This window comes from Oryzias latipes, chromosome 3 (genome assembly GCF_002234675.1).
Source record: "Oryzias latipes chromosome 3, ASM223467v1".
Classification (NCBI taxonomy): domain Eukaryota; kingdom Metazoa; phylum Chordata; class Actinopteri; order Beloniformes; family Adrianichthyidae; genus Oryzias; species Oryzias latipes.
The window spans coordinates 1,724,132-1,737,017 of NC_019861.2; the positions used below are offsets into that span (position 1 = coordinate 1,724,132).

At 45.9% G+C, this 12,886-nt stretch overlaps 1 protein-coding gene across 1 annotated transcript in view; it reads left to right on the forward strand.

Moving 5' to 3' along the window:
* Nucleotides 1-6,053: 6,053 nt before the first annotated feature.
* Nucleotides 6,054-12,886, forward strand: part of LOC111946826 — a 53,660-nt gene continuing 46,827 nt past the window's right edge. Inside the window, exon 1 of the mRNA XM_023951564.1 lies at nucleotides 6,054-6,781. Coding sequence (XP_023807332.1) covers nucleotides 6,129-6,781 — 653 coding nt within the window. The 5' untranslated portion in view covers nucleotides 6,054-6,128. The remainder of the gene's footprint in view (nucleotides 6,782-12,886) is intronic.

A 12,886-nucleotide genomic window follows, 5' to 3' on the forward strand; every position in this document is an offset into this window, starting at 1 on the left:
CCCACATAGTTGGTCCTACCCTGGTGACATCCGAGCCCGTGGAGGGGGGGGCACAGCGGAGGAGCGCTGGCTCTGCCCTGGCCCGGGAGGGAGAGGCTGCGAACCTCATCCTGACGGCTGCCTTTTTGTCCCCTCACGTCGTGAATCCATCTGGGAATGTTGTAGGTGTGACGGATGATGAAGTAACAGGCTCTGATATGGAGGTCGACGTGCTTGCGCGTCCACAGAGGATGTCGCGGTCTCAGGGGAGCAGGAGGGGATCGAGGAAGCATAAGCAGAAGAAGACCCAGGTGTGATGTCCTTTTTAGTCTATTTCCTCATGATTAAACTCCTCAGCCTAAACATTAGAGGAGTTTATAGGATGGACAAAAGTGTCAGAAATCCTGAATGAACCCTGTGACATCCTTTGTCTACAAGAGGTGAGATGGGATGCTGAGACCTGTGCTGCAGCTGAGAAGCTGTGGGGGGCTCCGTCTTTTATGCAGTGAGTCCTTTGCGCTCTGCTGGGGTCGCTGTTTTCTTCAGGTCCAAGGTCTTTGACAGTGTGACCCTTCGGGTGGCAGATCCTGCAGGCCGTAAACTCATTGTGGAGTTTGAATGGGCGAGAAAGAAGATGAGATTATTTAATCTATATGCTTCTAATGTTGAGAAGGAAAGGAAGATTTTTTTCCGTTCTCTCCGGCCCTTTGTGACGGAGGATTCACTCCTAGTGGGAGATTTGAATACGGTTCTGTCGCCAGCTGATGTTTCAGTGCGAAATGTTTTCAAGACGGATTTTGGACGGCAGGAACTCTTCTCTGTCATGATGGACTACAACCTAGTCGACGTGTGGCGGCTGTTAAACCCTGGGAGGAGGGTTTTTTCCAGGAGGCAGATGGTGATGGGTGTCCTGAAGCAGTCTAGGATAGACCATGTTTTTTCTGCTGGAGGGGTGACACGTTTGGTTGACAGCGTTGCGTATCGTCCAAATGTGTGGAGCGATCACTCATGGGTGGAGGTGGTGCTTGACACGGTGGGTGCTAGGAAGGGTGGAGGTCTATGGATTTTGAATAACAGTGTTTTGGGTGAGGAAGGATATCGCAGAAAGATTAAAACTTTACTGGGGTATTACAGGGATCAGATGGAGGATGACATGGACTTCTTTTCTTGGTGGGAGGAATTGAAGGTCCGGATCCGGTTATCGACTATGGCATATTGCAAAAAAAGGAAGTGGAAGGCTCTGGAGGAGGAGAGGGACGTTAGGGCGATTCTGGAGAAGGAGGCAACCCTACTTGCGGATGACCCAGATCGTGATGTTACAGTTTATGAGGCTGCCCTGGCTCGGCTGAAGGGTTTTCAGGCGGAGAAGTGCAGGGCGGCTGCTTTGAGAGCTAGGGTGAGGGACTTTGTGGAGGGTGAGAGGTCCTCAGCTTTCTTTCTGCGTTTAGAAAAAAAAAAAGCAAGGCAGGTCCATCATCACGGCGCTGTACGACGCTGGAGGGAACGTGTGTACAGAGACAGATGAAATTCTGACTGTAGTGGAGAATTTTTATAAGGGCCTGTTTAATGGTGGTGGTTGTGATGAACATGCCGTAGAGGCCTGCGTGGGAATTCTGACTGCCAGGGTGGGGGATGAGGATAAGACTGCATGTGATGCGGACATTACGGTGGAGGAGATCAGGAGAGCCATTGACAGACAAAACAGAAATAAATCTCCTGGTGCCGATGGTCTGACCGCTGAATTTTATCAATGTTTTCGGGATGACCTGGTGCCCCTTCTATCTAGGATGTTTGGTTCTTTCTGCCTGGGGCGACTGCCAACGCCCTCCTTTTGTTTAGGGACTGTAAAACTGCTGTTCAAAAATAAGGGTGACAGGGCGGACCTTGATAATTACAGGCCTATCACCTTGTTGAATACAGATTACAAAATCTTGACATCGGTGTTGGCTGAAAGGTTGAGGGAAGTGCTCCCCTCAATTTTGGGGTCTTCGCAGGCATATGGGGTTCAGGGGAGACAGATAACGGACACGGTTCTTTCTCTTCTCTGCACGGTGGAGCATATGGAACGGTCGGGGTTTTTTTTCTTGAATGTTGATTTTAGCAAAGCGTTTGATCGGGTGGAGCACGGGTTTTTGTGGAGGGTGTTAGATCGTTTTGGTTTCGGGGAACTTTTTATCTCTCGGATACGGGCACTTTATACCACCGCTAGCAGTAGGGTGTTGTGCAATGGACATTCTACCGGGGTCTTCAGTATAACTCGGTCGATACGACAGGGCTGCCCATTATCGGCCATGTTGTTCAGCATCGCGGTGGAACCCCTGGCGGGCGTGATTACTGCTGATGACAGTATTCGGGGTGTGGTCACGCCTGCTGGGAGGGTGATTAAAATCTTAGCCTATGCGGATGACACTAGCCTAGTGTTAAAAGATGAGACTAGTGTTGACGGGGCCATGCGACAACTTCGAACGTACTGTGGAGCCTCAGGCGCTACGGTGAATATAAACAAGTCAGAAATTTTCTTTTTGGGCAGCAGGGTCGCCACAGTGAATCGGTGGGGTTTTAGGGAGGCCACAGATGGGGTTAAGGTGCTGGGGGTCTGGTTGGCCAGAACCCCTAGGGACACCATCCATAACAACTGGACAGCAATGGTAAAAAAACTGGCTCAGGTGTTGGCACTGTGGAAGATGAGGAGGTTAACCCTGAGAGGTAAAGTCACGGTTTTGAATTCTTTAATTTTTTCAAAGATTAACTACGTGTTGTCTATTCTACCACTGCCAGTGCATTTCCAGACGCGCATCAATGAAGTTTTGTCTCTCTTCCTGTGGGGGTCACGAGCTAACCAGATTTCCAAGCTGACTCTGTCTCGGACTGTCCAGGGGGGCGGGCTGGGTCTGGTGGAGTTGGGCGCCAGGAAGAAAGCTTTGCGCCTGAGACTGGTTGCTCGTCTCCTGGACCCGAGTCAGGCTCCTCACTGGAAGGACTATCTGGAGGATGGCTTCTCTCAGCTTCTTCAACCCGGCCTTGCTGTCTTCTGCCAGAGGCGTCCGATAGGGGCTTTACAGGATTTGAGTCCTCTCTCCGTGAAGCTGTTGTCGGCGTGGTATTCAGCGAGCAGTTTTATAGTGCAATCCATCTCCACCCCGTACCAGGTGTTACATCAGCCGCTGTTCCACAACTCTGTGCTCACGCATGGGAGGCTCCCCCTCCAGTGCAGGCTACTGGAGGCACGTGGTTGTCTCCTGGTTGGTGATGTCGTGGCTGGAGGGAGACTGTGTGCGTTCGCAGATGTCCTTTTGAGGTTTGGTGGTGGTCCGACTCAGAGTGAGCGGTGGAGGGTGAAACAGGGGTTCAACCGGATCTCTTCCTATGTCCCCCTGAGGTGGTTCGTTCTTGTCAGGAGGGGTGGGCCTGTGCTGCAGGAGACCGGTTTCTGTTTTAAATTCTTGCAGGGTGGTGTGCCAGTTGCCGTGCAGTCTGTCACAACAAAGGCCTGGTACCGTGCAATGATCACACTGGAGACCAAGGTTCCTGCAGCCGAAAAAGCCTGGGGAGCAGTGTTTCCGGGTAAGGACCTTGCGAGAATTTGGAGGAGTCTGAAAGGAAGCATTTTCCCTCATGCGGTATGGAATATGGACTTCAGGCTGCGCCATAGAAAAATTTATTCCAGTGTGGTTCTTCATCAGATCGATAAAGAACTGTATGAAAGGACTTGTCCCGTCTGTGGCTCTGTCCCTGAGACACTGGAACACATGTTTTTGGACTGTCTGGTTGTGCAGCCTTTCTGGCGGAGACTCAGAGCTGTGCTGAAGGCTGGATGTTCCTTGGAGTGGGATGTGGAGGAAGACTGGCAGTGGGCCTCGCTGTTCGGGATACCGAAGGAGCAGAGAGGACCAGGATGGAGGGTGGCTGATCTACTTTTGGCGCTTGGACGTTTCGCCATTTATCAGGCCAGGAACCTGAGACTTAATGAGGGGCGTACGATGGACCGATGGAGTTGTTTGAAAAGGATGTTGGGGGGTCATCTACTGACTCTCAAGCAAGCGGACCCTGACGGGCTATGGCAGAGTGTTGCAATGACAAAGATTTTTTCATGTGTGTGTGCATGATATAGTTTTAGGTTTAGTTTTGAGTTACATTGGGATCTGTATTTTCTGCTTTGCTGGTCTGTTGTAGTTTTTTGACTTTTTTGTGAATCTCCATCTGTATTTTTTGTGATTGATTCTTTTGTAAATATTTTAATTTCCTTTATAAATAAATAAAAAAAAAAAAAAAACACGCCCGATCTCGGAAGCTAAGCAGGGTCGGGCCTGGTTAGTACTTGGATGGGAGACCGCCTGGGAATACCAGGTGCTGTAAGTTTTCCCGCTTTTGCTGGCATCCACCAAAGAGAAGGAAAATCACTCTCACACACACACGGGTTTGGGTACTTTGGTTTCCTTGTCGTGCAAATGTGTCTTCCTCTTTTTTCTCTCTGACACGACCCTTCTGTGACACATACGGCCACCAGAGAGCGCACTTGCCAGGAAATCAAACACACAGCTTTGGGTTTCTTGCTTTTTACGTTCTTTTCTTTTTTTTTCTTTTCTTTTATTTTTTTTCTCTGACATGACCGTCCGGGCTTCTTCCAAACTCTTGAGCGAGCTTCAGAGCAGTCAGCACCGAGGTGCAAATGCACAAGCCTGCACCCTCTAGAAACGCTGCAGTCTGGGTGACGAGGCCGCGCAGGTGTGTGTGTGCGCATCCAAGGCCTCTTTGACGCACCTGCTGGGGTGAAAGGTCACCGTTTTGGCTGCAGGTGGGTGTGTCCGCTCAGCAGGTGCACCAATCAGCGCCACAGAGTGAGTGGGTGAAGGGGGTGCTGGGAGCAGGCTGGAGTGTGGTGCACGCAGCGCTTAAAGGGCTCTGCTCCACACAACCCTTCGCTTACGGCCATACCACCCTGAACACGCATGCGCGAGTGCAGGAGGGTGTGACGTTGGCGTTTTTTGAATCTCGGTGAACGGTTGGGCTGATTTTCGGCGTCTTCTGATTTTCTCTTCTTTTCTCCTCTCTTTTTGTGTTTGTTTCTCTTTGTTTTGACTGTTTACGTCTGGACATAGTGTGTGTGTGTGTGTGTGTGTGTGTGTGTGTGTGTGTGTGTGTGGTTTCTTCTGCTCCCCACAGTCTTTTGACTGCTGGGGAGGACTCTTTTCTCTTCTCTCTCTCTCTTTCCTTTCTCACCTTTGGTACGCGGTTTTCACGGTGGTTCTCTTTTACCCCCCCGTCCTGAGAGCATGGCTTCATCGGGGGGGAGTTCTGTAGGTGTGGGACAAAGGTCTAACTCCGCGAGGAATGCGGGGAATTTCGTGGCGGGTCCGTCAGCAGCAGGTGCGGCGGCGAGACCCGCTTCCATCACGGTGGGTGGTGGGAATAAAGCACGGGGTGTGGATGGAGGGGAGCCTCCTAACGTGAAATATGAGAGGGATTTGACAATCCATGTTGATCTATTAGGTGAAGACCCCGTGACTGTCACGGAGCTTCTTCGATACAGCAGGCTGCTCTGTGGGTGCGTGGTAGCGTGTCGGTCAGTGGGAAGTTAGCGGTATGAGTTAACAATGTCTAACGCGGTTGGTAGGGATAAATTGTTGGATGGGTTTAAAATTGGGAACACAACAGTCCAAGGAAAAAGTATTTCTAATGATGACCTGGTGGTCTCTTTTCTGGGGCTGCCGGCATACATTACTGATGAGGAGATTCTAGAGAAACTGGAGGGGTGGAAGGCGTCGGCTGTGTCGCCGATTAAACGGAGAATGTGGCCGGGCACCAACGTAGCGGATGGGACTAGGTTTGTTAAAGTTAAATTTAATGAAAGTGTGCAATCGTTGCCATACTCTGCGAAGTTTAATACCGCGACGGGACCAGAATTCTTCAGGTTAATACACGATAAGCAGGTGAAAGTCTGCAGGATCTGCATCAGACCGGGGCACATCGTGAGGGACTGTCCTGAATTCTTATGCAATAAATGTGGAGTTCAGGGGCATTACGCCAGAGAGTGCACTGTTAATCTCTCTAAGTGTTCCGTATGTTTGAACAAAACGGACAGTTGTATTTGTTTGAGTGACAGTGAGAAAGACGTGGCCTCCGCTGCGGGTGAGGAAGCGCTGGACAGCATGTCGGAGGAGGAGGACCTGTCTGACTCCGTGCCTGACGCGCCGGTACCGGCCGCGCAGGTGTCTGCTGCGCCGGTACCTGCGGCGCAGGTATCTGCTGCGCTCCACGGCGACAGAAGACCGGACGACACGTCAGCTGAGGGGGGAGGCGTTCTCGGTCAACAGGCGGCTCACAGCGGCTCAGACCTGTTCCGAGCGGCGGGGGATCCAGCTGAGATCCTACTGTCGACAGCCGATGTTCCCGTGAGGGAGGGTGAGCAGCACCGGACCAATGCCGCTACTCCCATCCGGGCGGGGGGGGCCCACGGAGTTGGCCCTGCCTCGTTAAAATCTGTTCCCGTGAAGGGGGGAGCTCAGCCCCAGAACGCTGGCTCTGCCCCTGGCCGGGCGGGAGAGGCTGCGGACCTCGTCCCGAAAGGAATGTCTGGAATGTGCGACGCTGCTGCCTCAGCTCCGCTGGAGGGAGAAATCCGACGGAGAGAGGAGAGCTGCGGTGAAATGAGCATGACATCCTTTTCTTTACCCCCTCAGGACAAAGTGGACGTGACTGACGACGTGGACGATTCAGACATGGAAGTTGACAGGCTGACGCTCCAGCAGCGGAGGACACTCTCTATGAAGCAGACTGGGAAGGCGAAGAAGAAGAAATCGGCGTAATGTCTCTGTGCTTCTGTTTACTTATGGTCAGGCTCCTCAGTTTAAACATTAGAGGAGTGTGTGTGATGGAAAGAATTAAGGGAGTTTTGGGCGAGAGGTGTGACATTCTCTGTTTGCAGGAGGTGCATTGGGAGAATGAAACTCGCGTGCAGGCTGAGAAGCTGTGGGGGGGGTCTGCTTTTTATGCGGAGGGCCCGAGGCGCACAGCAGGAGTTGCTGTATTTGTGAGAGGTGGAGTTTTTGACAATGTGACCCTCAGGGAGGTGGATCCTGCAGGACGGTTTTTGATGGTAGATCTAGAATGGGCTGGGAAGCAGTTGAGGTTGATCAGCATTTATGCTTCAAATGATCAAGTGGAAAGACAGAGTTTCTTTCACTCCCTCAGGCCATTCCTAAATGATTTTTCCCTGCTGGTGGGAGATTTTAATACAGTTTTATCACCTGCAGACTTGTCGGTGAGGAACGTCTTTAGGAATGATGTTGGTCGGAAGGAACTCTTTTCGATTATGTCGGACTATGGCATTATTGATGTCTGGAGGGTGTTAAATCACGGAAAGCGGGACTTTTCGAAGCGACAGTTGGTGAAGGGGGTGCTGAAGCAGTCCAGAACTGACCACGTTATATCTGCATGTTCAGTCACTCGGCTGATAAATGGCGTTACTTATATACCACATGCGTGGAGCGATCACGCATGGGTGGAGGTGGTTTTTGACGGGGTCAAAGTTCGGAATGGTGGAGGAATGTGGATTTTGAACAACAGTGTTCTGGGGGAGATAGGTTATCAAAAGAGGATTAAGTCTCTATTGTCTTATCATAGGGAGCAAATGGATGACGCAGTGGATATTTTTGTTTGGTGGGAGGATTTAAAGACAAAGATTAAGAGTTCAACTATTACGTATTGTAAAAAGAGAACGTGGGATACCAGGGAGGATGAAAGGGATGTTAGAGCGGTGCTGAAAAGGGAGGCATCTCTGTTGGCGGAGGACCCCAACAGAGATGCAATGATCTATTCGGCTGCCCTATCGTTTGAGGCAATTTGAGGTAGAGAGATGTAGGGCGGCAGCTATAAGGGCCAGGGTGAGGAATTTTGTGATCTTGAGATCTTCTGCGTTTTTTCTGGGGCTAGAAAAGAAGAGAAAGGAGAAAACGATGTTGAAGACACTGTATGATATGGATGGGAGGGTTTGCGATACTCAAAAAAGGGAATTATCACTATTGTTGGATATAAATGATATTATTAAGTTTAAACTACTTAAAAATGCTAGTTTCTCATGTCAACTTGAGTCAGTTGTGTTGTTTCAACGTAAAAGTGTGCCATGCCAAGTTTAATTGACTTTTTCAGTTTCCCCAACGTAACTGTGTTATTGAAGTGTAACATCCCTCGAATGGTGCGTCATCAAATGCAAAGTCTTGCGAGACTTCATGACTCCCGCCACACATATTCTCGTTCTGAAGGAAGCGGCAGACACGGTTTAATCTCTTCGAAACTGTTTCAAAGAAAGTCACAAAAAAGCGGTAAATAACATGTTTATTTCCAGTAACTTATTAAAAAATAGTATTACGAAGTTAAATATCATTAATGTTAAGTTTGAGACTGAAGTGTAATTCATCGTCGAATTTGGACTGTCGTTTTTCACGTGAAACATATCATGATTCTGTACAAAACAAAGAGAAAAAAAGTTGTTTCGTAAGTGTCCTGAAAGAAGTATCGGGTTTAGATTAGGGATATGACGCCTTTTAAAACAAAAAAACAAACAATTGAGTTCTATCAACGCTTGGAAGTGAGTGCTAGCTAGTCTGCGATATAGCTTAACGCAAGTTCTTTGAAGTGCATTACGTTGATCGACAGGAGTGGGGGAAGGGAGCGTTGAGCACTGACTGCACTCTCAAACGGCTTTTTTTATCTACACAGCCGCAGTTTTAGGCACAGGCAATTCGGGAAAGCAAAGGGGAGGGGTAGCAGCCTCCATTACGCATCACCTGGATCAGGGGTGCTCACACTTTTTTGGCATGTGAGCTACTTTTGAGACAGTCTTGAATATCTACCTGTGTGTGTGTATATATGTGTATATATATGTCTGTGTGTGTATATATATATATATATATATATATATATGTATATATATGTTATATATTTATATGTATTAGGCCTGCACAATATATTGCAAATTTATCGTTATCGCAACATCAAGCTGTGCAATATGCATACCGCAAAAGACTGCGAAAATTGCAATAAATGGTTACCTTAAACGTGCTAAAACAAACTCATGGCAGCTTGAAATATTTAACAATTGAAATAAACCCATTTCTGCATTTAACCAATCGGAAGGACCCTTTTACGTTGTTGATCAATCAGATTTGGTTATATACCGCAAATTATATCGTTATCGCATTATTATTCACCAATATTGCATATCGGGAGTTTTCCTCATATCGTGCAGCCCTAATATGTATGTATATATATATATATATATATATATATCCCGCACAAATAAAAGTTCTATGATATCCTTTTGTGTTCCCTATCTTTATGTGCCCATGATACACAAACTGTGCATGGACTTTATATTCTCCCATTACAGGGGTGTCAAACTCACTCGCATAGAGGGCCTAAATTAAAAACACACTTAAAGTTGCAGGCTGAACAACTTAAACATTTACTGAACCCACTAAAGCTAAACTATATATAGGTGTGTGCGTGCAGGCGTGCGACACACTTATACTGAACTGTAAGTCTTATTTGACCAAAATTACGGAAAACTGCCCATAAAAATGTGATTTGAACTTTTTCTCTGAACCTTTCAACCTCAATTCCATGTTTTTGATATACATTGTAAAATACTTTAGTTTTGAGTTAAGTGAATGAATGAAAATAGTGACTCTGAACATATAAGTGGAAAATTTCCAACAACATATACAAACACAACTCAAAGCTTACTAACCACCATATATACCTCCCCCTGGTCCTTTTTTTGAGGAACAACTTTCGTCATAATTTAGTGATTTTTGCGGTAATCGGATAAAAGCTGTTCCTCAGTCAGCTAGAATGTGGTATAATTGTTCTCTAAAGCTGTCCAGATGGTAACAGTTGGGTGTGTGACCTGTCCTTGGTGATATTTTATTCTCTAAAGTTTAAATGTGTTGACACTGATCTATTCATTTTCTTTTTTTTTTACAGATATGAATGTGGTCCTGTAAAGAGTGTGGAACAACTGCATCGACAAGACATAACCTTCTAAAACATTACAGGTTGTCTCATGGTCATTTTGGCCGCAACCACCCCTACCCATGCACTCATTTTGATTGCCCATGTGTTTTCAAAACATGGAATGCACTTCATAGCCATTTAAGCAGGTCACATGTGAATGAGAATGTTCAAAAAAGAAGTGGTACTTTAGATACATTTAACTGTCATCTCTGTTCCACCACTAACATAGCATCAGTACAAGAGTATTTTTGTCACATCAATACTCACTTCAAGAGCCATGAAACTGTAAGTTGCATGTTTCAGGGTTGCTCTTTTCAAACAAATGTTTATGGTACTTTCAAGTCCCACAAAAATAGAAAACACACTCCATATTCTATTCAGGACTTTAAAGTTGGCATTGTTAAAACAAGGGAAGCAGAAGATTCGGCTGGTTGTGGAACTGATCACCCTGCTCATAGTGTTGAGTGTAATGTTGACAGTGATGTCAATATAGAACCGGAAACATCAGAACAGGATACATCAAAAGTCTTTGAACTGAAATTAGGTTCCCTTTTACTTAAACTTGGAAACTACTTCCACGTTCCACACACAGCAGTAGATGAGCTGCTTGCTGAATTACATTTTTTGATAGAATCTGTATCTGTGCCGATATCAAATGAAGTAATTGTAGCAACCTTTAGGAATCACAACATCTGCGTGGACGAGTTAGTGATTAAAGACCTAACAACTGAATTATCTTCATGTAATCATTTGTTAAGAGCTACAGCAAAGGATGGTCCGCTAGCCACTGCTCATAAACGTAGCAAATACTATAGGAAACATTTTGATGTTATTGATTCAGTTGAATATGTACTTGAGTCAAAAACAAAACGATCATTTCAGTATGTTTCAGTTTTGACAACTTTACAGCAGTTACTCAAACAAAAAACTGTTCTCAGTAAAGTTGTTGAGTGTCATGCAGACCGGCATTCTATGAATGGGGAGTACAAGTGTTTCAAAGATGGTTCTCATTTTAAAAACAACCAGTTTTTCTCAAGTGAGGAATTAAGACTGTCATTGTGCATTTACATTGACAACTTTGAAATTTGTAATCCTTTGGGGACCTCACGCAAAAAGCATAAACTTTGTGGGGTTTATTGGATTTTAGGAAACTTTCAGTCTGTTTCCCAGTCATCACTTAACTCCATTTATCTAGCATTACTTTGTAAAAGTGAAGATGTGAAGACATTTGGCTATCAAAAGATATTAGAGCCATTTTTGTGTGATCTAGCCACATTAGAGCAACAGGGAGTATTTATTGATCATCTGGGAACATTCATCACAGGTACTGTCCAGTGTGTAGTGGCTGATAATCTTGGAGCTCATGGGTTAGCTGGATTCGTGGAGAGTTTTTCTGGAGATTATGTCTGTCGGTTTTGTACTGCTACACGTTGTGAGATTCAGTCACAGGAGGTGAAACAGGGAGGCTTCAGACTCAGGTCTGAGGAGCTACATCAAGCACATATAGCGAGTGCTCATGAACACGGGAAAGCCTGCTGTGGAGTCAAAACTGCATGTGTTTTAGCCGAGAGCCTTTCTTTCTTTGAGGTTACATCAGGTTTCCCCCCTGATCTGGCTCATGACCTTTTGGAGGGGATTGTACCCATTGAGCTTGCTGAATGCTTTAGTATGCTGATAGCCAAGAAGTATATCACTTTTGATGGTTTGAATGCGCTGATTCAGTCGTTCCCGTACAAGTGGGGAGATAAAACTAATCGTCCACATTTATTACCACGTGGTTTCCAAAAGAAAAAAAGCATAGGTGGCAACGCACACGAGAACTGGTGCTTAATAAGACTGATACCACTGATAGTTGGAAGAATAATTCCAGAGTATGAGCCAGCTTGGCAGGTAATATTAGATTTGAAGGAAATCATCGAACTGGTCGTTTGCCCTGCACATAACAACGAGTCAGTTGCCTATTTAGAAAATAAAATATCCGAGCACAGATACAGGTATCTCACACTTTTCCCGGAAAACAAGCTGCTACCGAAGCACCACTACTTAGAACATTATCCAGCAATGATTCATTGCTTTGGTCCCATTGTTTCTTTTTGGACTTTGAGGTTTGAGTCCAAACACAGTTATTTTAAACAAGTTGTGAGACATACAAACTGTTTTAAAAACATTACACTGTCTCTGGCAACTAAACATCAGCTTATGATTGGCCACAGTATCTTTTCATCAAGCTGTGACAAATCCCCGCTGGAGGTTGAACGAGTATCAACAGTTCCCCTTGATGTCCTGAACGAGGAGGTAGCAAACATCCTCTGTCAGAAGTACCCTGATCTTACAGTTGTTAATCTGGCTCTGGATGTATCTGTTGATGGTATCAACTACAGACGTGGCATGATCATAGTGCATGGGTTTGTGGGTGGACTACCAGACTTTGCAGAAATTGTGCAAATCTGTGTTTTGAGAGATGGACTCTGGCTCATAGTGAAAAAAGTAGGTTCATGGTACAAGGAGCACTACAGATCCTTTGAGCTGGACCCTTCTCCAAGGTGCCTTTCTGTGATTGAATTGAGTCAACTTCCTGATCGATACCCCCTTTATGACTACAAAGTTGGCACTCTACGGATGGTTACTTTGAAACGATATGTACATTCCTCAGGTAATTTTAAGATAATACTTTAAGATAAGACTTTAGTTGACAGGTTAATTATTTTTTCGAAGTGTGGAAAGCTATTTATGTGCTTCTGCATTTACATTCATGTAATGAATATTCAAATCTTTTAACTAAGTTCCAGGTTTGTGTTTTTTAATTTGGACGTGTAATATATGTTTACTAACTATGACTTTGTTTTTAGTAAGCAATATATAATGGATACATCTTAGTGTGACTCTGCTTTGT